Source organism: Aspergillus tanneri (genome assembly GCF_003426965.1).
Source record: "Aspergillus tanneri strain NIH1004 chromosome Unknown AapTan_9_pilon_pilon_pilon, whole genome shotgun sequence".
Lineage (NCBI taxonomy): Eukaryota > Fungi > Ascomycota > Eurotiomycetes > Eurotiales > Aspergillaceae > Aspergillus > Aspergillus tanneri.
The window spans coordinates 572,246-596,120 of NW_022984636.1; the positions used below are offsets into that span (position 1 = coordinate 572,246).

Below are 23,875 nucleotides of genomic sequence, written 5' to 3' on the forward strand. Positions count from 1 at the left end.
ATATTTATCTGTAAGGGCCTGGACAGTTTCTTCTTGCCTTTTTTAACCCGTTTGAAGTAATTTGAGGCTGTAAATCTGCCTATTTAGCCAGGTGCTTCTGCCATTTGACGTCTCTTTTGCTCTGCTCCTGGATACGCAATTCCCTATTACTGTAGATGCCCTGATTCTCTTCCTCTCTTCACTAAGCGTTGTTTCTCTTCCTTTTCCTGCTGCCTGCGGAGCTTTTCTTCCCCTTTATAAGCCTTAGTAAGCTGTATTCCCTTCTCCTTTTCTGTTTGAACATCCCGAGCTTGCTGGATTTTTCTAGAGAATAGAATACTGCATAGCTATCTTCTGGGGTATGTAGATTAAATATAAGAGGCTTTCCACGCTTTGCTTATTCTGGAGGGCATTTTCGAGGCCTTCACAGCGCAGTTTAAGCAAAATACTCTCTGTAAAGAGGCGGTACATTGTAGAACTCAATTTTTTGGTTTTTTTATTATAAATATCAGAAACAACACATCTAAGAAGCCTTTCAATCTCCCGCCAGTCTTCTGTTTGTAGAATTGAGTGTGAGGATTCGCTAGAGGAGGGCCTTTGGTACTACTCCTTAGTAAAGCGTCTCAAAAAGTCCAGTCCGCCCGCAATCTTCTGGCCAAGGCTGGCTTTCCAGAAATCAAGGTCGGTGGGCCAGTGGATATAGGCCACGGCTGGATGGTTTATTTATCCATTTTATAAGCTCTTTTGTCTGTTGGTAGTTGAGATTTTGTTGGTTTTCATACTGTTCTTCTCTAGAGCGCTGTGCACCGCGGTGATATCTTAACAGTATTATTCGGCTCACATTGTGAGTTTTCGCAATTTTGGTGTAGTTAATCGATTCCCTTGGCTTTAAGGATTCTATCTCAGCTAAAGCTGCCTTGATAGGATCCATATTGACTGAGCTATGGTGGTTTAAAACCCACGGTTCAAATGTCGGTGTACCTAGAAATCGGTCGCCAGATGGAGCCGATCGTCACGTGGTGACCTACAGTGAAGTTCGTCAGCCCTCTACAAGAGTAAATCGCCGAGACAGGTAGATTCGGCTTCCACAACGATTTGGGACGATTAAAAAGGCTATATAGCTTCTTGTTGTGGAATTCAGGGGAAGTGATGCGCAGGGAGCTATTCTATCAGCTACAGGCCAACTAGCTTAATTAGGAAGTAGATGTCATTCAGTAGAAACACCAGGAATCACAGTATCTCAACCAACTGAGTCTCTTGCATTCCTATCTGGGTGCTCATCTATCTAAAGGATTGAGGGGTAGAATGGATCGTTAGATATTTCCGCGCCGCCAAAGTCGGGCGGATTATAATTAGCGTTTCCGTAACACTTCCTTAGTGTCGACCAAAGTGGGCCAATACATTACCTATTGTTCAGCATCCGCTCGGTCCGACTTTAGATAGATTCGGGGCGTACAGCTCAGCGTGGTTCGAAAAATACGCTAAAATTCCTCCAGCGCTCCCGAACCACGATGAGGTTTTTCCAGCGCAATATTTTCAACATTTAGTAATACAGTGGCCACTAACTATAAACCAATACCAAGTACGTATACTACTACATAGATCATCTTGCCCGTCGCTCTGGGGGGTACCCCCGCTCGTTCCACTCGCTTCTCAATCCCCTTCGGGGAAATCGAGGGGACCCGACCCCTCTGCGCTCGAGGGCGCTTGAATACATAAACACTAGGGCTGGTATGGCGACTACCAGGAAGTGGTAGGGGTAGTGGTGGTAGGAGTGGTAGATGTAAATGTGCAGATGACTTTTAGACAGGTGGGTGGAGTTGGACCACGATGACTATTTTTCCGGTTCCGATGTCGAACCACGCTCAGCTGGAACCCGCTGGAGTCTCTACCCTTCCAGGCCGACATGCAGCCGCAGTGTCGTTATTACCACCCGTTACCGAGGCACTTCGGTCCACCGCGACGAGCCCTACTCAAGCTCGCTTGCGGAGTAGGTGCGGATCTAGATGGATATGGCGGCGGCCGGTACGTCTCAGATTTTCTGAACGAGCTTCGGGAACGGCCCCATCAGAATATGATGGCCGTTTCCACCGGCGGACGCGAGCGAAACTGGCTGCATACCAGCCCAGAGGACGCACAAGCATGTATCGCCCGGTCATGGGAGTTTTAGCCCGAAGCACAAGGCATGAGGTTTGAAGGCCTTTATAACGGGCCCGGCCCTGTGCGGCCATGGATATTAGACGTCCTTAGACGTATGTAGCCGTTGCTTACCCTCTCCCATTGCTTCGTCCAATGTCCCACTGCACTACTCAGCGCCTCTATTATAGATTGTCAGGTCCATCGCCGCGGATTCACTTGGCATTTATTGGAACAAAAGCAAAGAGTGTCAGACTGATTTAGCGGCAGCCTGTATATTGTACAGTATATTATCAGGAAAAAATTTTTACGAAAAAGTGTGAAATTGCCTAGGGATTGCACCTGCCGCAGGAAGTTTTCGTGCTGTTATTATATCTACAAAAACACTGCACTACGCACGTCGTAATATAGCCAGCAAAAAATAATTCCGCTACATTAGATACACTACCCTCCAATAGGAACTAGCTATGCAATCGAATATCGGTCAGAGATTCCTCCTATAAACCTAGAGCGTCTAGAAATCACAGTCAGTATTCGGTAGGGGAGATGACTTAGCCCATCTTATCCTATGACGCCTTTTCAACCAATCAGATACACTAAGCCATACACACCATAGTAGGAAAATAAGTACGCCCCAGAGGACATTAAAAATGCAGGGGAAGCGGTGAAACATGGTAGATAGTGCTCTACCAGGGCTATACATCAGGCATAGGACACTGATGCTTGTATATATCTTGCATATCTATTATTAGGGGAGATAGCATATTTTCAGGTGTGCTAAAATTGAAAGATTGACATAAAATTAAACCCTCCAAATTTCAAAATCACTTCCCCTTTCCATAACGTAACCCTCTAGTCTCATACTCCACAAAATCCACCTTACAACATACTTCCATAAATATATACTGTACTGTATATTTTCACCACACTATACAAACAATAACAATCAATAACAGCCACAACCAACAACATCTCTACAACTCTCCTTTCAACCTATCCAATTCCCCTCTCAAACTACTCCCCAACATTAAAAACACTTTTCCATAATACTCCGCCACTTGATATCCACTCCACTCTATCACATTTGTCACTCCCATGCTCTTCACAATCTCAACCTTCTCCCCTATAATAACCGCCTCCTCCAACGGCTCAACACTAACTTCATACATCTTGTCCCCACCGTCCCTGCCTTTCTCAACCAGTCTATCCAAAACATCAAGCACCTCCGTTGTACTCCAAATCTGATTCACCATTCTTCCAATGCCACTCTTAGCCCAACTCCTCATGCAAATCGTCGGCAAAAACACTCTCCTCTTCATATCAACACACTCCTTTAAGTATCCTTGAAACTCTTCTAATAACCTTCCCCGCTCCTCATCCCCCATCTTCGATACTATAAACCCAATTTTTTCAACCATTAACATCATCGCAACCTTTAAATCCCACTAACAATTCTTAGCCTTCTCCCAATATATTTTCCAGCAAATACAATACTCACCTCCGTTCGTTCAATTAATTCCTCCGTATAATGTTTCACGCTAAAAAATTAACAAAAATATTTCACCAACTACTCCATACATTATTAGCGACTACTATATTCCATAAATCCACTGGCCTTCCACGCCACATACTGTACCTTTTGAGATCCCGTAGGGGTACCGGAGAGTCAAATCCTTTTGCCCCTCCCACTCCCCCGGAAAAATCCCTATCTTATATTTTTCTATCCCTCCCTCAATCCTTTCAACCCACCTACGTGGGCCAATCACCGCCCCTCCCCTGCGACTCGTGCAATGCGATGTCCACTTAAAAATTACTTCCGTTTATTACGTAAATTTGGCCTTCTGGCCTTCAAAAGCACTAAGGAATCATAGTACCAGTATTCCATGAATATTCCATAAAGATAGGCCAGATAACAATAAATACTAAACCTAAGAAGGAAACATTTGTACAGCAATCAGAGGAGAGCTTGGAGAGCGTGGAGAGAAGGATTGGCAAGAATTTGGTGTGGGCTTGAGCACTTTGCGGGCCTTGCCTGCTAACGTAACCGGTAACTAGTTAAGCGACCCGGACACGTCTTCCGTTTCGGCTGTCTTCAAAATAATCAATCAATTCAAACACCTACTATGCCTCCAAAAGCTCGTCAAAATTCAATAAATTTAGTTGAGCAGGAGGTAGGATCTTATTAGCATTATCAGCTTTGAAAAAGAAAGAAATCTGCAATATTCGCGAAGCTGCTGGGGTGTATAACGTTCCGCACTCAATATTTTATGACCGATTCAAAGGCAGTGTACTTCGCCATGAATTACGCGCCAATAGTCATAAAATGACTCAAAATGAAGAGGATCGCTTGTAAGGTGGATATTTTCATTGGATCGACGTGGAGCTGCTCAATGGCCATCCCATGTGCAAGAAATGGCCAATATTCTTCTTGTCAAGGCTATTCAAATTGTTCGTGATAAATGTGTATACAACTTTATTAAACGGCGTGATGAGCTTAAATCAAGATATTCCAGATGCTATAATGATTAGTGTGCTAAATGTGAGGATCCTAAAATTCTTAGAGAGTGGTTTGATCCCGTACAAATCACTATAATGCAACATGGAATTGCACAAGATATCTATAATTTGACGAAACTGGTTTGCAATGGGCTTGGTATTACTGCTAAAGTAGTTAAAGAGCTAGTATTAAAAGGCGGTGGGTGGTCAGGTGGTCCGCCACTAATATGTGTCAAATAAGTTGGTGGTAATAGTGACGTAAACAAGGTCATAAAAGAGGGGTAAAACGAACTCCCCTACATCTAGCAGAAGAAGCAACCTAATGATCCATAATAATAATCACAAGAATGATCATATGTTGATCAATATAATCAAGAACCCATCTAAAACAATCATTTAAGCACCTTTCAAGAATAGTGTCTACTTTCCTATTCGGTATTAGCCGAATATCGGATAATATGCATGAAAAGCCATTTCTTGTACAGCCAGGCAATCGAGACTGGGTTACCTGTAACGTAACCGGTAAACCAGCTGCGTACCTGTATAGCATATAAAGTATACTTTTTATCATCATAATATCTTAACAACAACATAAGTTACGGCTAAAATAGGGGTCTTCCTCTTTACTTTTTACTTCCTTCCTCCCGGCGATTCCTCTTTGTGTATATCTAGTCCTTAGATAGCAAGGCATTCCGCCCCCTTTACACGTAGCGAATCTTCAGATTAATTGTTGATCGCAGGTAGCATAGGCGGGTCTTAGTGCACTGAGCATGCTCTTTGGTTGGCTTGTCCATGAACTGAGCGAGCTTGCTTGCTACATACACAATTCAGGTCGCGAATAGACCATTGCGAACATTGTAACTTGCCATCGGTGCGCGGGTTGGTGCAATCGCTTCATGATCCATATCGTACTGTGGCAACATTTGCTTATTATATGCTGACTGGTGCAGGTAGATCGTGCGGTTTGAGAGTTCGCGGGTTATACGGATACCGAGGATTTTTGAACCCCCCGGATCCTTGATATTGAAGTATTCCGCGAATTTCGCTTTAAGCTTGTGAATTTCTAGCACGTTCTTCGCAGCAATGAGCCGGTCGTCCACGTATATTCCGATAAGGACACCTGTGGTGTGGTTGCGAAATACACATGGGTCACTTGGAATCTGTTCGAATTCCATTTAAGTGTTTTTTGAATATAACCAATTTCACACAAACTACAAGCTCTGTTTTAACTCGAGTATGCGTCCATCGGACAGCTCAGCGCCAGCTGGCGGACGCATATATATTCACTCTTGCTGCGTTGCTTCGGTAAAAGCATTGGTAATATCAACCTGATGCGCTTCAAGGTCTTCAAGTGCGATAATTGCTAGCATAATTCGCAGGGAGTCAATGCGGATTGTTGGTGCGAATGTTTCTTTATAATAAACTCTTTGAACTTGGCTACAGTAGCATTAGATGACCAACGGCCAGATATAAGCTACTTGCTTATTCCAGACAAGTAACACGCCAAAGCATTCGGACATATCAGATGAAGAATGGCTCATTAATGTACGCAGCATCATCACGCGACCAGAGATAGCCTTTGCAGTGTCCAGATTATCCCGCTTCCTCACCAATCCAAGCGCTAAACACCATATTGCCGCTGACCGAGGTCCTTTTATACTTTAAACGAACGAAAAACCCAGCTGGGGGGTGGAGACTACTTCATCCTGTACAGCGATGCCTCGTTTGCGGATAACAGAGGATCGGAAAAGCTCGCAGGGGTCTATACTATAGTTGTTTGAAGTAATAGGATGGAGAGCTGATAGGAACGCAACGGTGACTATCTTAATGACTGAGGCAGAGCTTTTAGCATTATCTCATGCTGCTGGAGAAGGAATATTCTTCAGCAGACTGTTTAAAGAGCTTGGAATTCAGCTGGATAAGAGAAAGAAGGATCAGCGCTAGCGGATTCAAATATTCTGCGATAATCTTCAAACAATCAGGCTGGTGCAGAAAGATATAAACCAACTTTAAACACGGCTTTGACATGTGCATATCCATAATCACTGACTCATGCAGGAAGTTCTAGAAGGAAGGATTCATGTCATCTGCACGCCAACAAATAAGATGCTGGCAGACGGACTCACCAAAGCGCTTCCACAGCAGAAATTTAAGCCATTTGTGGATCAGTTAGGCCTCCGGGATATTTCTGGGATAAAAGGAATGATGAAAAGCCACCTGAATAGCTTCATGAAGAGCGAAAAGGAAAGCTTCGACTTGAGGGGGGCCGTTGGTGGACCTGGATATGATGTAAGCAAGACCACCACTGTCAAATCGACAATTCTCGACAAGAGGATACAAAGGTTAACATGCCAGTGCCAATTCCCCATGGCGCAAAGCCTTAAGTCTTTTACTATTTACCTGACCGTTCAACCGTTGGTGACTCTTGAAGAGCATCTGGACAGTAGCTACATAGGATATAATGCAATCTCGCTCTCTCTCTCTCTTTCTCTCTCTATATTTGGGTTTTTGGTCCTTGATTTAGAATCATTTTGTGGGTCTTGGTGAGGTCTATGCAGAGGTGTTTGGTTTGGTGGGGTGTCCTGCTTGGTGGCGAAATACTATAAGTAGTCCGACACTTGAGCGTTAAATACAAAGCCGACTTAAAATAGGCGGAGTATATATGGAACAGAATGTCTCTAGGCTTATTATCGCCTCCATAGGCAGACTCCCGGGATTGCTATGAATAGCATGGTAGAGGAAACATCGCCTCCCAGACTGGATACTGTCTCCTGCAGTATATAGACCTGACTCTATCTACACTCCACCAGATGCCGTCTCACATGATTGTACTTCGAAAGATGCGAACAAGTCAGTATTGTTTTATATTTACGTATTTGCTATCCATGTTATGCGCTGCTCTTGCTGGTAAGGATATTCATTTAACTGAACTTCTATTACACAACCTTGTATCTATGGTGCAGCTAAGATACAAGTGGTACAGGGCAAAGTGTTGTCTCTAGCTCCGTTCATGTAACACCAGTTCACAGTGCAGCCAGTACTGCACAGCCGGAGAAAAGCAAAGAGGCTGGTGGAGATACTGTTCTATGCGACTCAGACACTTACAAATTAAAACCCAATGACCCCAAGCACTTTGTTAGTCGCGCACATATGGAAGAAACATGGCGCAATCACTGCGCGTTTCTTGCCAGTGGTATAGTCGATTGGAGCAAAGAACGGAATAAGGAACTGAAGACCTCTTCTGAGTGGCCAGGGGAGCCGAAGATGTGCGCGAGTGTCATGTTTGCTGGATGCACAGAAAACCCACCAGACTACGGATATAGTCCAATGGCAAAGACGTATGAGTGTATGAACTTTTTTTATCAATTTATTGATACCAAATGTGAGGAATAACACTCCCTAGCGCTAGTCTGGTTGGACGGTTGTTAACCAAGACTTTGAACAGGCGATACTTCAAACCCCAAACCCAATGATGTTGCATGGAAAGCGGGTGTAACTTATGTACGGAATGAAGATTGTACTGTGTGGGGCATACGTCCATGTGAAACCTAGTTACATATTTTATGCCATCAGCCTGGTGTATTAAACTAGAACCGAGATAAGTATTAGGGATAAGTAAGTACTCTCCGTAATAACATGTCCGCGCTGCAAGTAATTAGAAGCCTCGCAAAGAAATAAGAACAATGTTGGAAATTGTTAGATTTTCTGGGGGGTCTGAAGTGATTGTATTCAGAAGGATTGTCTGCCCGACCCCTCTATGAGGAGTATTGGGTATATATATGCACTATTTCTTATTCTACTCAAAATCACGTTGGCATGTATTTCATCGTGGAAAGTCTTCTTGCAATATGTAATCTTTCTTCCCCTAAGACAAGCATAGCTAAGTCAGAGTCTCTAATTGAGAATAAAAATCTAGTGATAAGCGTAATCAACCAAAATTTCGAGTCTAAGCGACCAAAACTCTACTCAAGTCTATCAACTTTTAGTGGGTTCCAAGCTACGCCTATCGCAATATGACCATCATATATAACTACAAGTCAGACAGATATTTACATATAATTATATACTTTATATTGAAAGAATACTTTCGCAGTAGAACTATAAGGGTACATTTGATGGTGTGTTATTTCTTTATCTAGTTCTACATTATACTGTATCAAGTACCTCTAATGCTTTTTTTTGTTTTGCAAGAGCTCATATCCTAGAGTGAAGCGCTGCTTCTTCCATTTCTTCAAAGAAATCTAAACCACGTCCGCCCCCTAAACAGATTTACTATGTTCTCATTGCCACACAACGCTGCCTTGGATGCTGTGGTGCCGATGTTATCGTCTGAGTCCCTGTTCATCTGTTTAGCTCCGAGTAATAGCTTCGAAACTGCCTCATGATCACACAACGCTGCCTTCGATAGTGGTGTGGCACCGAATTTATCCTCTGAGTCCACGTTCACCTGTTTTGTCCCGAGAAATAGCTTCACAACTGTCTTGTGGCCAAACAATGCTGCTTTTGACAATGGAGTGGCACCAACTTTATCCCTTGAGTCCACGTCTACCTCTTTAATGCTGAGCAACAGTTTTACCACGGCCTCATGACCATACCATGCAGCTGTCGACAGTGGTGTGGCACCGGAGCTATCCTTTGAGTTCACGTCCACCCGTCTAGTGTCGAGTAACAGTTTCACCACAGCCTCGTGGCCACTACATGCAGCCTTCGATAATGGCGTGGCATCGACATTATTCTTTGAGTCCACGTCCACCTGTCCTGTCTCGAGCAACAATTTCACCACAGCCTCGTGGCCATAGAGCGCAGCATTTGAAAGTGGGGTGGCACCGGAGTAATTCCTTGAGTCTACGTCAACCTGTCCAGTCTCGAGTAACAGTTTCACCACAGCCTCGTGGCCATTAAACGCAGCCTTGGACAGTGGAGTGGCACCGTTTCTATCCTTTGAGTCCACATTTACCTTTTTAGTTCGGAGAAGTAGCTTCACCACACCCTCGTGGCCATATTGTGCAGCTTTCAACAGTGGGGTGGCACCGAAGTTATCATCTGCGTTCACGTTCACACGTCCAATATCGAGCAAAAGCTTCACCACACCCTCGTGGCCATTTAACGCTGCTGTTGAAAGTGGTGTGGCACCCTTGAGGTCGACCACCTCAACATCAGCACCATTTGAAATGCTAATTTGAGCCGTCGCTATACTTCCTCTTTCAGCGGCCCACACTAGAGCAGAACTTTTGAAGTTTCGCGAATTATGTTGATATAGATATGAATTTAGGAGATAGTAGAGCTGTAGGTTTGTTTGTGTCAGCATGTTAATGGAGCCTGGAGACAGACAATTTGCCACCGAGAGCAGCAATTCTGTAGGCAAATTAACCAAGGGCATCTTTATGGAGAGAATGAAGATTCGGGAATTTTTGGGCTTGAAAAGAGAAAAATGTATGGAAGCTTGTCCTAAGATACGTCTCCTTAGCGTGAAGAGCAGATTATTAGAATTATGAGGTTTGAAAAGAGTGGGATTGAGCGGGTCAGTGGAATATTTTATGGGTGTCCCAAAACGGGGGAATTAATCTGTTATGCGCATAGAAGACTGGACTATCAATGGGCTAGGCCCAAAGAAAGTTCTCGGGTTCCGAGAACGCAAGAGTTATTCTTAAATTAGATACGTAAAGCCGATTTATAAAATCACCTGTATTTTGAACTACAGATCAATATCGGACAGATACAACATCTATACTATTCTTCTGCACATGGTGTTTTTATATAATTTACAAGAGTAACATGCCTCCACAATATAATATAAAAGGCCAGTTTATGACAACTTTTGTTAACAAGCAATCTCTCATACATACAGAAACCCATGTGGAGTTAATCTGTTTAATTCTGTTATGTTAAAGGTAGCAACGTTCGCTTTTGCGGATTCCACAATGCCAGGTTTTCATAGAGCATGTCTCAGAACTACTCTGGAGTTCTCAGTAGTCACAATTATTTGTATATACCATTGCAGCCAAATCAGATCCTGGCCTTTTTTACATCTGGTGCAATTTATACCGTGAATTTGCCCTATGACCAAGAAACACTTTATTACTCCGACCGTGATTGACTATGTAAACCCAGGGGATACAATCAAATTTAATGGAACGTTCCCGATATGTATGTAGCTAATTATTCATTGTTTAGCTTGGGCTATTGCTTCGCCTCATCGGTACCGCTAATGTGACAAGCTATGGAATGATGTGTACTGTATAATTTTAGATATTGAGAAAGAGACAGCAACATGTGGATATTAACAACTCTTTATCCTCCACCTATAAGACCTAGCTCTCAGATAGGCCACTATTTACCCATAATCTGTGGCAAGTAAACAGAGGAGTGTTGTGGCAGTCTGTACTCCCATTGATCATAATATATCTTTGTATGAAATGATTGCATGATGAGCTGTTTGGCAACAGCTGGTCTTTTGTTCGGGTACCATGTGTCAAAATTTCTTGTAACAGAAATGCCCAGCTGTTCTTGCCCTCGAAGCGGACGAGAGAGTCTAAAGCTCAGTGAGGGGAATCCATTTGAGATATTTCCTCCGAAGCTAATCGTATCAAAGTCTGTAAAGGCTGTGCGTCCTTGACAATTTGCTTCGTTCCATGCTTCCAGTCCTATCCGACCGTATGGACTCTGTTATGTGTCAGTCACTAAATAAGAGATTTTAGGGTGTATATGTCCAGTTACTGACACTAGTATAGCCTTTGCTCTCAATTCCGTAATTCCTCTTAGCTAAAATTCCATCTAAAAAGATGACCATTAATAAGAGTCTCATCTTGGATTTCAGTGCCTTGCTACAGTAACTCAAGGGAAAGACATACATACAAAATAAATATATTTCTACCTAGAAGGTACTGTACTAAGCAGGGCGGTTTTACAAAATTAGTATGTCCTATACGAATCACTGAGTCAAAAACATTGTGTCTGCCTGTGCTACTCGTACTTTGGTCAGATGCGGTATCATTGGCGCCAGGGTTACAGTAGACGTGAGGAGATCCATCGAAATAATATTCCTCGGAAATTCAGGGGCGGTGCTTCTATCTACTGTAACGTATTTAACATAACATGGGCTTTCTCAAAATTTGGTCTTATCAAGTAAATATTACAATGCAGGGCCTTAAATTGCCTTCGAATAATTAGTGTGGGTTAAATAAGTATGTCGAGTTGGTGAAACCAACTTCGAGAAGGTCTGCAATTGTACGAAATCCAATATTAATTACTGCAACAGATCTACTGTATCGTCCGCCAAAGACCGTACTTCATAAGTAATATAATGGATGACTAAGTTTCAAAGTGGGGATCTTCTGCCCAGCTAACTTCGTCCTGTATATGCTCGTAGGTAAACTCGAGAAGACCAACGATAAGAAGCGAATTTTCTCTGGTTAGTGAATATCGCAAAGGTCTCGGTAGAGAGACTTTAAACACTGTTGACGTAATGACAAGATACTGTAAGAAAATTTGCTGTAAAGACATGTAATTTAGGTGAAAGAGAAGGTTAGATTTGGGGGGGGGTGATACCACGTCGCTATCAAACCATAGGGCTCTGAATTGTTCCCACGCAAGGAAGGGTCGGTACGTAGATCGCCGAGTTACTTCCGCAAAATCATCCTCTGCAGCAATTTATCCAGAAGGCACAGCGCCTTATAAGGTTGAGCAGGAACGTTCGCTCCCCTACAATGATAGGCTGCGTTGGCCCGACTGCAAATCGATTTCAGCCTGGCCAGGATGGAATGGCTTCAGTCCATTGTGTTTAGTAAGGTCAGACACTTCATGGGGATCAAAATCCCGTTGATGCAACTGAATGATAAGGTCACCGAGAATGTAGTGCCCTTCAGTGACATGTAGACATGCATGTTGTATGGATTTGGATTCTGGGCGCCAGTGGTCATTGAAATGGGCGTCTCAATTGGCGAAGGCCACTCCATGGCTCCATTTTTGCGCCGGTGTTCTCGAAATGCAAGCATGAGTTTCCTCAATGTGTGGAAAGAGTTCTCGGCTGTGGCGCGCCGCAGAGAAACTGGCCTCACACCATGAAATTGAAAATCGGGACTTCATGGCCGCGCTCAACCTGGCTTGTAAAGGGGGGAAACGGAGAAACGCCATGGGCCTTTTTAATGTCGACAAGAACATTGATCAACCAATCTTCTTCATCCCAGTAATTCTACAGGAAAATCTGCATCCACTGGCAAGCGCACGCGCATAAATTTTATGCATCACAAAGTTGCACCATCTTCTTCTAAACTCAGCCTAGATTGTATATGTATAGCAGTCAGAACAATTCAGCCTGCATTTTACAGGGGCACCCGAAATTTCCTTCCATAAGAAACAAGGGGAGACTGTTTTCGATCCCTAATGCTAAGACGAACGCTAGTCTATAGAAGGCTAGTTTTAGTATATTATGGTATAATTGGTCGTCTTTATCAAGAGACAAGTTGATTATATACAAAGTTGTTCTTGGCGTTGGGGATCGAAACAGTTTCTTTGTATTTATGGTGGAAGGCAATTTCGGGTGCCCCTGTATAGTCGCTGAAGCAACAGGGTAAAATGTTGGCATATAGAGTAATTCAACCAAGAAACGAAGGCAGCAATTTGTCTGCTCCACATAAAGTCATCCTGCCTTTATCCATTTATAGCATATGGTTGCACATAAATACTTCTCCCAAATTCTCCTTCCGCCAAAGCCAATTTCTATACCACAAAATTAGACCACTCCATATTCAACGCAAGCGTTCTGAAAGCGAGAGAAAATTTGATTCCTAGAACTCTATTCTTTACTAGTATAGATCATGCCTTGTTTCTTTAGAATTACTGGGATAAATAAGATAACTGCTGTTTAAACTACGGCCTAATTTTACCTACGGCTATGATAGAGGCACTTGTCCCCACAGATCTAGGTTGGACTCTTGCAACTGTATTGGTATTGCAGCGCTAATTGTGGAGCAGATGAGCTGAAAGTATTCCAAATGCTCCGCGAGCTGCAGAATCAAATGTCCAGTGATTCAACGCACGGAACTAAGTTAATTGGGTGGCGAGAAGAAGTATCACTAGCGGAGGTAGGAGTGGATCAGTTTGGCATCGAGTTACTTCTCCTACTTTCTCAGGCCAAACGTCTGCCAAGGAGCTAGTATTTGCACGAGCCTGAGTCGAACGGCTCTGTGGATAACACAACAACACTTACTTCAGCTAGTCCAGTCAAAGAACATGTACTTATCACGACATACGGTTACGGCTAGACATCGGCTTTATCGTTATATACGTCATAAAAGTCTGAAATTTCTCAAAAATCAATTTTTCATCGTTCAACGCAACTTGAGACGGGAAATCGAGCACTCGGACCTGAGCTCCACCAATTCCCTCTTCCAAAATGTTGTCAAGCACCCTAACTACGCCCAGGCTATCCAAGCTATTAGCATCCTCAGGTGAGCCTACTGCGACCCCAGAACTCTTTTGGCGAATAAAAGTAAGGTCTTGATGGATGTTGCCCGGATAGGGGCAAACGCTGGCCTGGGAAACGTTGAGCCACGGATGCCATATGTACGTTTGGTAACTCATTATAATTTCGGGACTAAGCCTATTTTACAGTACATCAAGAAAAATGTTCAACAAGAAGAAGTCAGTTCGAGACTTGAAGAACTCTGGAGCAGTGCATATCTAATGGGTAGATATGAGCGGACAAAAGAATATGACACTTACATATTCTCGTCCAAACATTGTGCCATTTTGGCCAGTTAGCGTAGCGGTAAAAAACCCAGCCCTCTCTTTCGTTACATTGCTTCTCCATTTTGTACAGTATATTGGTACAGCACGTCAAATGCGGTACAACAATCTCAGTAAGTGCTAGGAGCAGGTGATTGAGGAGACTGAAAGGGAAGTTGATGGCGTTGGATTGTTTTTTGCTCCCGCAAAAGGTTCCTGCTTATTGTGTACACAAAAATAAAGCTTGTGTGTTGCTCTATGTACAAGAACGACATCTCTGATATTGATATGCTTGTAGTGCCTGCCGCATTTCTACAGCCGAAAACAAATATGAGCTTACACGGTATCTTGGAAGTACTGTAACACAGAAATATATAACTATAACCACTTTCCTACCTTTCTCATTATAAAATCCGGGCTAAATCAAAATCTACCCTAAATTATATCAAAGCTTCATCCACTGCAAATTTTACCGGCAAAGATCTTAGAATAGAAAGTAACCAGGGTGTAAGCCTACTGTAGTGCAATAGCCTTATTGAGGACGCAAGCGAGTTGATCAATTTCTTCCAGGCGAATAGCCTACACGGCTGCCTCCCCCCCCCGAGGAACGGCAACCCTCTGGTCTCTCAGCGACACAGAGAGGAACTCCACCATCGACCAGACTGTAACAAACCGCCCAGATCTACTCATCAAGTGCCATCTCTACCACTACAATTACGGATCAGATCACCGTGCCACGTATTCGGAATGGAACCTGAGAGCCCAGCGTAAGCCTACTGTAAAGGTGAAGAAGGCCTTTGACCGCGCAGACTGGGACAGTATCGCTAGAGAGGTGCTTCAATAGATGGGACCGTGGAAAGAGGTGAAAGCCAGACCGGCGCTAGTCAAGGTAGTGGAAAGCTTCAAGGAAGCAACTCCAGCGGCAGTGGACAGACACACTCCTAACCTACGACCAACACCATATTCCAAGCGCTGGTTCACGCCAGATCTCAAAATCCAACAGACAAAGATTAATCAGTTACGCCGGAAGTGGCAAGAGAGCTGTGCAGAGCTCGGGCGAGAACATGCACGCTCAGCGACCCTCTTTCAAGGGATGCAACAAAAACGACGTGAATGACCGACCCGTCACATTCCACGATGGTGCATCAGCCTTTATTGACGATTACTTCCGCTGACGAGTAGGCCACACAGCCGAAGAGAACCTAGCCAAGATCCAGTCGGAAGACAACCCCCCCCCGCATTGAAACATGGGCCCGACGAACTGGGTCCTGCTTCGCAGCTGAGAAGACCGAACTGATCCACCTCACTAGGAAAAGAGGCGAACAGCTCCAGGGACAGGTAGTCATGAGTGGGAAAGTTATTCAACCCTCACCCAAAGCTAAGCTGCTAGGCGTGATCTTCGACCAGGAGCTACGGTGGAATGAACACGTCCAGCAAGCTATCAAACGGGCAACCAAAGTGACATCGCGTTAAGCGGGCTACGGCATCTGCGCCCAGAGCAGATGCGACAGGTCTACCAAGTTTGTCTCACGCCGGCCGTGAACTTGCGTCGACAGTCTGGCATGACCCACTCCGGGACAAAACCCACCTTCGACACCTGAGCACAGCCCAGATGACCTCATTGATCCGCACCCTGTTAGCATTCAGGACGGTGGCCACCACAACTTTAGAGGTGGAAGCACACGTCCTTCCCACGCACCTCTGTCTGCGCCAACGAGCCCAGAACACTATCGCAAGACTTCACACTCTACCACGCGACCACCCTATTTGGAGCGCGATATCCCGGGCCCAGAAACGCAGGAATAACACCGGGTAATACGCTCGCTTCCCACTAGCAGAAGCGCTGAAGACCACGAACCTAGAAAGACTTAACGAGTTAAAGACGATCGACCCAACACCGCTGCCACCGTGGCGAGCCGAACCTCTCGCGGAAATTGAGGTCGAGTCGGACCGGGAGACAGCAAGGAGAACGTGCCAAGACTGTTAACGTACTTTACCGCCTGACGATCCAGTTTTCGATCGAAATCCACCACAGAAACGAAGCCACAACACCACGTACAAATAAAATCATACTTAGCTTTTTTGGTGTATTAAAGGTGAGGTCCTGGTAAAGCTATATACAAAATTAAAGCATCCCGGAAGCGGTGTGGGAGGCGTACCAACCTCCCACTACAGCTTGTTACTGTAGAGGCCTCTTCAACAACTTTAGCAGCCTTACCACTAGTATCTTCCTGGATTTAAGGATTTAAAGCGGTATTTCGCTTCTTCCGACCCTTCTTAACATTTTTAATATTATTTTAAAGCTGCTGCTCCGCCTTCTTGGCCAGGCAAGCCTCTTTTTTCTCACGCTTTTTCCGCTCCTCCTTCTCCAGGCGCTGTTGCCTCTCGAATACCTTTATTCTCTTGTTCTCTTCCTTCTGGCGCTGTTTCTCTTCTTTGGCCTGTTGTCGAAGAAGTTTTGCCTGCTCTTTTGAAGCTTTATTAGCTGCCTCAGCTGCCTCCTTCTCTGCCTGGAGGTCTCGAGACCTCTGGATGTTTGTTGGAGAGTAGAATATAGCACCACCATCCTTTAAAAAAAATAAGTTGTTTAATTGCATGCCTTTTCCATGCTGGCGCTTCCTTTTCTCATTTACCAAGGTATCTTCAAGGCCCTGGGCATGGATTTTAAGCAAGGAGTTCTCGTGGTGAGCTGCTGAAGGTATCCAAGAATAATTCTGGTTCTCCTGTCATAAATATCAGCAACTATAGTTTTAAAAAGCCTCTCTATCCGTTGCCAATCTCTAGGCGTCAGTATAGAGTGCGTAGAGCCACTAGATAAAGGCCTAGAGCTAACCCCGCACGTAAAGCGCTTTAAAACCTGTGCTAGATCCCATGGCCATATACCAACACTCCTCCATGCCGATTCGATATTTTGCTTGGATAAAGTGGTCCCCCAGGCATTCCAAAAAAAAGCGGAAAAAATACCCTCTTCGTAATAGAGGTCAGGCCCTGCGCGGTAAACAAATACTCGTCCAGTTTGTTGCTATATGCCTTGGCCAACGGTCTAAAGATACTAATGTCAAGCGGCTGTAGAGAATACGTTAAATAAAGAGGATATATTACCACAAGGATTTTATTAGCTTCACAAAAATTAAGAAACCTCCTTGTGACATGAGATCCGTGGCCATTAAGCAGGAGAAGCCTCCAAGACCTCCCTGCTTTAGCCTTGGTTTTAGGATTAAAGATATCTCGAAGCCATGCAAAACCCACGTCGTTATTAGTCAACCGGTTGGTGAAGAGGTAAAAAAACAATCCTGCTTGCGAGGATTATAATCTTGAAGCCATGAGTCCTGTAAATCTCCCGAAACGGCTTGATATATTAGACCTGGAGGCAGCGAGGTCTGATCAGCGCAAATACAGGCGATCACGGTAATCTAGTCCCTGTTCCCATCCTGGATATGTTGTACGGAGCGATCTCTTTTATATTTTAGCTTTGAAAAGATTCTCTTGCTTTTAGAAACAATTATAATAAGAAATCCTTTCTCATCCATATTATACATATTTTCTGGTTGGATCTTGTATTCCTCCATATTTCTGGCCAATTTTTGGAAGTACAGCGTGTATTTCCATGCCGAATCTGCTGCCTTGCAGTCGCGGTCGATACCGGTTGTACTGTATAGCGACAGGTAAGCTCTTTCTCATAAGCGTGAATAAAGCGGCCAGGCCACTAGTATCCTGGCCTTGTTCCACAGATCTCCTCTGTAAAATTACGAAGCATCTCATGCGTAAGATAAAGGCCACGTTCTGACAGTTTATTGATATATTTTATAAGCTCTTTGGCCTGCTTGTTGGAGAGCAGTCGCTGGCTTTTATATTGGTCCGCTTTTGTGCCACTGAGGGGCCGGGCCACGTCAGACCCGAATTGAAGGAACCCAATCCATTCTCATCAAAATCGTGACAACATCAAATATTACAAGAAGGCCGTTAAGGTAAGCACCGAGAGTCAAGTGCAAAGCTTCACTGTACCGATACTTTATAGTTCTACGATATCATGGCTAAGCGCGCTGCTAACAACGTGCTATTGTCCTCATCTACCAAGATTCGTTCGAACTTATTGCTGAGGAAGGGGCTACCGTCACTGGACAACTGTCCGTGAGCCAGGCAAGAGCTAGTGCATTTTATGGACGCAGCGTCACGCTAGCTCGATACCTCTAGCATAAGACAGTCGGCTAATTTTCTCACCGCAGATATCCTCGTCTGCTTGAATATCATCGCCGAGGTGGCGACTGTGTGTTAGTGTGGGAACCGGCAGAATTATACAGAAGTTTGCAGTATTAGATTCACAAACGTCTTGGCTCATTTAATTTTCTCAATTTCCACATTAAACTAAACAAGGCTAGTTTATTTATTGTCAAATAATATGGCCGTTGGTGGACCAGAATCATGTGACTGGATCGGGGTAAAACCCCCGTGGAGCACACAACAAAATAATCAATCAAGAATAACCAAGAAGAATAATCAAGGAGAGCCCAACCAGCTCAATTCATTCAAAATAAGACCTTTTTACCAATCGTACTCTATTTCCTCTTCGGGATTAGCCGTATATCTGACATTTATATGAGAACCATTAACATGCGAATATTCTGATTAGTAACTGCTTTGGCGCCCGCTGCTAAGAAATTTAAACTGGTTCGATTGTTCATTGGGTGTGAAGCTGAAAATGCAAAATTCTGTATGACCACTGGCGTCGAGGACAACGGCATATTGCTATTAGGCAGACGACTACTCGGACCGCTCCGTAGAGACTCATTCGAGTCGTTACCCACCACTACGACCACCACGTGCGGGTATGATGGTCGACAGCCTGGATGATTTGCTACTCAAGTAGACATGTTGGATAAATGAAGCTCTCCGCCATAATATATTTGATAAAGATAGAGTTTGTGATAGCCTGCATATCGCTTATGGCGAGGGGCCAGTGTAAATGAATTCACCACCACCATCACTGTATATATATATAAACAGCCCGTCTCATGAGTACTAAAATTTTAGATACAGGCTCTAGTCCCTAGAAAAATATAGTCTATCACATTGAGGTACAGTAGAATAGATGAAATGGACGCTAACTAACAAATCTAAAATATATTTCAATTTGCCAACGAGGATCTGGGTTAAAAAGATGAACTACAGAGGTATGCTTTCAAATCTGTGTCTAAAGGGCAGGCATGAGTGGCATAGTCGTCATCAGGCTTATTATACGCAGCGTGACAGATGTTCACCCCAGGAGGACAGACAACGGAACAACAGTTGTCGAGGCAACCAATTGGCTGCTGATTCGATCGTTTAAGAAAAGGGTGGATGGCTATACCCCATTGTTGAAAAGGGGTATAATCATCCAATTCATCGATAAAGGAGAGGTCATAGTAGATTTGTTTAGTTGTAATGTTTTTAGTATATTCGATCTGCGTCACGTTGCGGAGGCTTGGCTTGGTTGACAGTTTAATAGAGATCCCACCACCGTTTTGCTTTGCGCGGTAGTTTTCGATATATGATTTTTCCGGGGCGATCGAATGCATCGGACCTTGAATGTCAGCCACAGACCAAAGGAATACATCAACATTACATTTATTATAAATAACAAGCTTGCCACCGGAGGCAGAACTAGAGGGATGCATAGGGGTTCTTAAGGCGGCAGATGTCATGAAGACACCGAGTACGGTCGCTGTAAAAAGTAGTGGAAGCATGACTGTGGAACAAAAGAGAATTATGTGCAGTACTGTAAAGTATTGCACTGTGACTAGAAGTTTGAGCAGCTTTCCTTTCAAATGGCCGCTGGCATAGGTGGTCGGCAATGATCTATTTGAGATGTAGACCTAACTTTGGGGGCAATATTTGCTGATGGACCTAAATATGTAAATCTACAGCAAAAAGCAAAAAAGGAAAAAAAAAAAAAAAAAAAAAAAAAAAAAAAAAAAAAAAGAGGGCAATTCTCGGTCCAATGCTCTAAAATTCTCGCACCCCAAGAGACCAAATATAGGTGTAGCTGGTGTCTCTAACTGTAGTTCTTCCTCGGACAGACTTGCCCCAAAAGTGATCCCAAAACTCTCTATATTTTAATATCTTTCAGTTCTTTTTGTTCATAGAGATAGGACAAAAGAACAGTAGGAAGAACAGATACGCCACCGCAACTTATACATAGGGATAAATGCATGCTATTGCTAGGTTCTGCCACATCGAGCAAACGATGGTAGATGCGGCCCTCCATGACCCTATTCGCCTGACCTTGGAAATGAACGAATTGGCCGGTGGAGCTAATGGCGCGGAGAAGGTGAACAGGTCATTTAGCCAACGACTCACGGAAGACAGACGACCCTGGTGCTGGGTTACAGTTGTTTGCAAAACCTATGCCGGTATCTCATCCTCTTTTATGCTTTCCTGAACCTTAAACGTATCCAAATATGGTTACGCTTCAGATGATTCCGGCTTGGCAAATTATGATTGATTGGTAAAACTTAAGGAACCTAACCGGTTCTGGCCTAGCATATGTTGAAAAACAAGTAAAAGAGCATAAGACGACCGACATAGGTTTTGCAAACAAGTGTAACAGAGGCTGTACGGACGGCTCAAATGCTGGTATGCACTGCAGTACTAACCACCCGCCTTAGTGGAGAGCAATACGATGCCGCAGTAGGAACGGCTTTTCGACCAGTCTTAGTAGATGGTCAATACTTCAACCAGGGGGAGACACTCCCACCATGGCACATTTGATACAGACGCTGGCAATGGGCGGATATATTGAACAGAGACCGGCTCTGGATCGCGATCTTTGCCTAGAGAATGCCAGATTTCAGGAAGGGGGAGTCTATGTGCCAAGTCTCGCAGGATCTGCCTGTTTTGATCTTCTCGGTCCAGTACCCTTGAACAATCATCGTACCAACCTTACGTGTACAGTATTATCTCTACTACCATTTCTATCACACCAATGCTCAGTACTGTAACATTTGTGGGATGAACAGTTGCAACATTCTTCAGTCGGCCCAGCCATACTGTACATGCCCTGGGAAGTTCCGTCAACAACTGCACCATATCCCCCAGACATCAAGTATCTAGTACCCGAAGTAGAACAAGTTCAGATAAGCTTTTATTTCAGGCCAGCCGTGTGCGAAGCAATTTTCACTGTAAGTGCAACTCCTACTTGCTAACGAAAGCTCAACGACATACAATAGTGCGCAGTAGCAAGAGTACTAAAGTAAGGACCAGTGCATATAAGGCATCGATCAGGTACATATTCCTTAATAGCTTATAACGGGGTTGGGATTCCATACTACGGTGTGAGACTTGATGAACCTACTTTTAACAGCAGTGATATGTAGAATAACTAAATGGGATATTTTACGAAACTATTTATTGGGACGGCCGAATAAATACACTTTGAATTGTCGCGGTGGTTTTTTTCCCCAATGCCCTCAGCTGCAAAGTGCTTGCTCTATTTCTGGTTTACGTCTGGTGTGGGTCATGTTTACGTCAATAAGAGATTGCCTTATTTATGTACATGTCCGGTACTTACAAGTTGTGACGCTCTATAAGCCTGTAGTGACAATGGCCGGTGCACACTTCCAAATTACAGTATAAGAATGTTTAGAAAACTGGTCTATTAGACCTACTTCAATGCAAAGTCCAGGCCAGCGATGGCAAAAAAAAAAAAAAAAAAAAGGATTTCATTGGCCACCGGTACCTGCATTTATGCAATCCTGTACAAGTATCTTTGAGAGTGTCGGAATGGATATCAACATTGCATATACCTTGCACTATGCAGCTAGCATAGTTGCTCACACAACACATTGCAGGAATGCAATCACGTTTTCCGCTGGCTGAGACAATGAAGCTTATAACGTGGAGCGACCGAATTGACTGGAGGTAATTAACCCAAAGCCACTAGCACCATAGAGCACCCCTGCCTATATTAACAAATTCAAAGTTTTTATTACTCCAAATATGCTTTACTGTAATGTAGGCTGTGGCTTCGTGATTGGGGGACCTTAGGAAGTGGTATAAGGCGGGCCATTTTTCCTGACACAATATCAACAAAAATGTGCTGAATGTATATTGTAGTAAAGTATTATTTAAGGTCTGTGAGGATGTACAGTATTCCACCCCCATTTTCAATCCCATTTTTCGCTCTTCTTTTCTAAGGGGGAAGCCGAAAGAGAAGCACGAAGCCAGTTTTCGATCTCTGCTCTTGTCATATCTGTTGGATTAAACTTCCCCAACCTTGACTTTCTATGGGTTGGTTCATTTTGATATGCGCCAAAACCCAAATTGGTTTTGTTGGCTCCAGCCGTAAAACTGTCAGGCGAAGATCTAAGAAGTTGCCCTGACGGCATTCCATTCTGCTCGTTTTCTGGTAGAGTGAGGGATGGTGTCCGCTGACAGTCCCGGGAAGACTTCGATGCTATGTCTAACAGATTAGAAGGAAGACAGTACAGAAGTATTTAACCAGCAAAGTGTCTGTACCTTCGGCCGAAGTTCCCTGAACGCTGTTGCCCTCAGCAATCGGAATCGAGTTGGGAGTACCTACATAGGGAGGCATTTTGTGGACTCTGGAAGAACAACTTAGCACTGTCTCTGTAAATATGGAAAGGCAAAACGCAACATGATCCGATCTCACCTTGGCCTCCTTAATATCTTTGCTGTGGCTGGCATACCTCAGTGCTCGGGCAAAGTTGCTGAGAAAATCGATACGTATATGTATATGGGAGAATAGTTTACTTCCTTAGTGTCAAAAATGCCACATTATCCATGAGACACATGCTAAAGTAGATATACTGTAGCTTTCTATGACGTGAACTTCCAAAGGATTTTGGCTCAAGCGGCGCTTTCTTCCGTAATGGACATTATGAACCATTAGTTACGGCAGATAGAATCGAGTGTGCGTCAAAATAGTATACAGTACTGTATCGACAAAAAATTCGGGTGGGACTCTCTGTCATTGACTCTGGTGGCTATCGATATTCCCTGCGATATAAAATTGACGAGGTTGTGTACCGAGCGGGACCAACCCCGGACCGATGGCGGACCTACCCACGGGAGGGCCCGAACCCCATCCCACAAACACCCAAGATTCCAACGCCAGCTTCTCAGTCGAGGACTTCCAGCCTCGAGTCCCAATCGAACCACTTCCTGAGTCCCGCAAAAGAACGCGGAGCGGGGAGGCCTTCACACCATCTGAAAGCACGGGTCGGGTTACTACCTGAGAGGTGTGGAGGCTCGTCAGCACCTTGAAAGATATTATCAATCACCAATCCAGACTCATTGAATCCACCAAGGCAGAGATCCTAGAAGTCAAGCACGACCAGAACATTCTCCTCGATCAAAATGGAAAGCTCCACGACAAAATCAGAACTCTGAGAGAGCGAATCGAAACCTTGACACCGGTGGCCCTAACTAGGTCATGGGCTGAGGTGGCGGCCACCACCAACAATGGCTCTCTCCAGCCAAGCCATCAACGACCCGAGAAAGAACAGAATTGCGTCCGAATCAGCACCCAAAGATCCTTTGT

At 44.2% G+C, this 23,875-nt stretch overlaps 4 protein-coding genes across 4 annotated transcripts; 1 reads left to right on the forward strand and 3 right to left on the reverse strand.

Moving 5' to 3' along the window:
- Positions 1-1,809: 1,809 nt before the first annotated feature.
- Positions 1,810-2,149, forward strand: ATNIH1004_011722 (uncharacterized protein; the record flags this gene model as incomplete). Its single annotated transcript, XM_033576284.1, has 2 exons — positions 1,810-1,969; positions 2,016-2,149. The coding sequence occupies 2 exons, from the start codon at positions 1,810-1,812 to the stop codon at positions 2,147-2,149; spliced, it is 294 nt and encodes a 97-aa protein (XP_033420948.1).
- A 6,693-nt stretch (positions 2,150-8,842) lies between these two features.
- On the reverse strand, positions 8,843-9,991 carry ATNIH1004_011723 (ankyrin repeat domain-containing protein; the record flags this gene model as incomplete). The annotated part of the gene is made up of 1 exon (XM_033576285.1): positions 8,843-9,991. One exon carries the CDS (start codon positions 9,989-9,991, stop codon positions 8,843-8,845), a length of 1,149 nt encoding a protein of 382 aa, XP_033420949.1.
- Positions 9,992-16,634: 6,643 nt separating this feature from the next.
- ATNIH1004_011724 (uncharacterized protein) lies at positions 16,635-17,234 on the reverse strand (the record flags this gene model as incomplete). The annotated part of the gene is made up of 3 exons (XM_033576286.1): positions 16,635-16,904; positions 16,971-17,060; positions 17,178-17,234. 3 exons carry the CDS (start codon positions 17,232-17,234, stop codon positions 16,635-16,637), a joined length of 417 nt encoding a protein of 138 aa, XP_033420950.1.
- A 5,244-nt stretch (positions 17,235-22,478) lies between these two features.
- Positions 22,479-22,906, reverse strand: ATNIH1004_011725 (uncharacterized protein; the record flags this gene model as incomplete). Its single annotated transcript, XM_033576287.1, has 2 exons — positions 22,479-22,768; positions 22,831-22,906. 2 exons carry the CDS (start codon positions 22,904-22,906, stop codon positions 22,479-22,481), a joined length of 366 nt encoding a protein of 121 aa, XP_033420951.1.
- Positions 22,907-23,875: the final 969 nt, after the last annotated feature.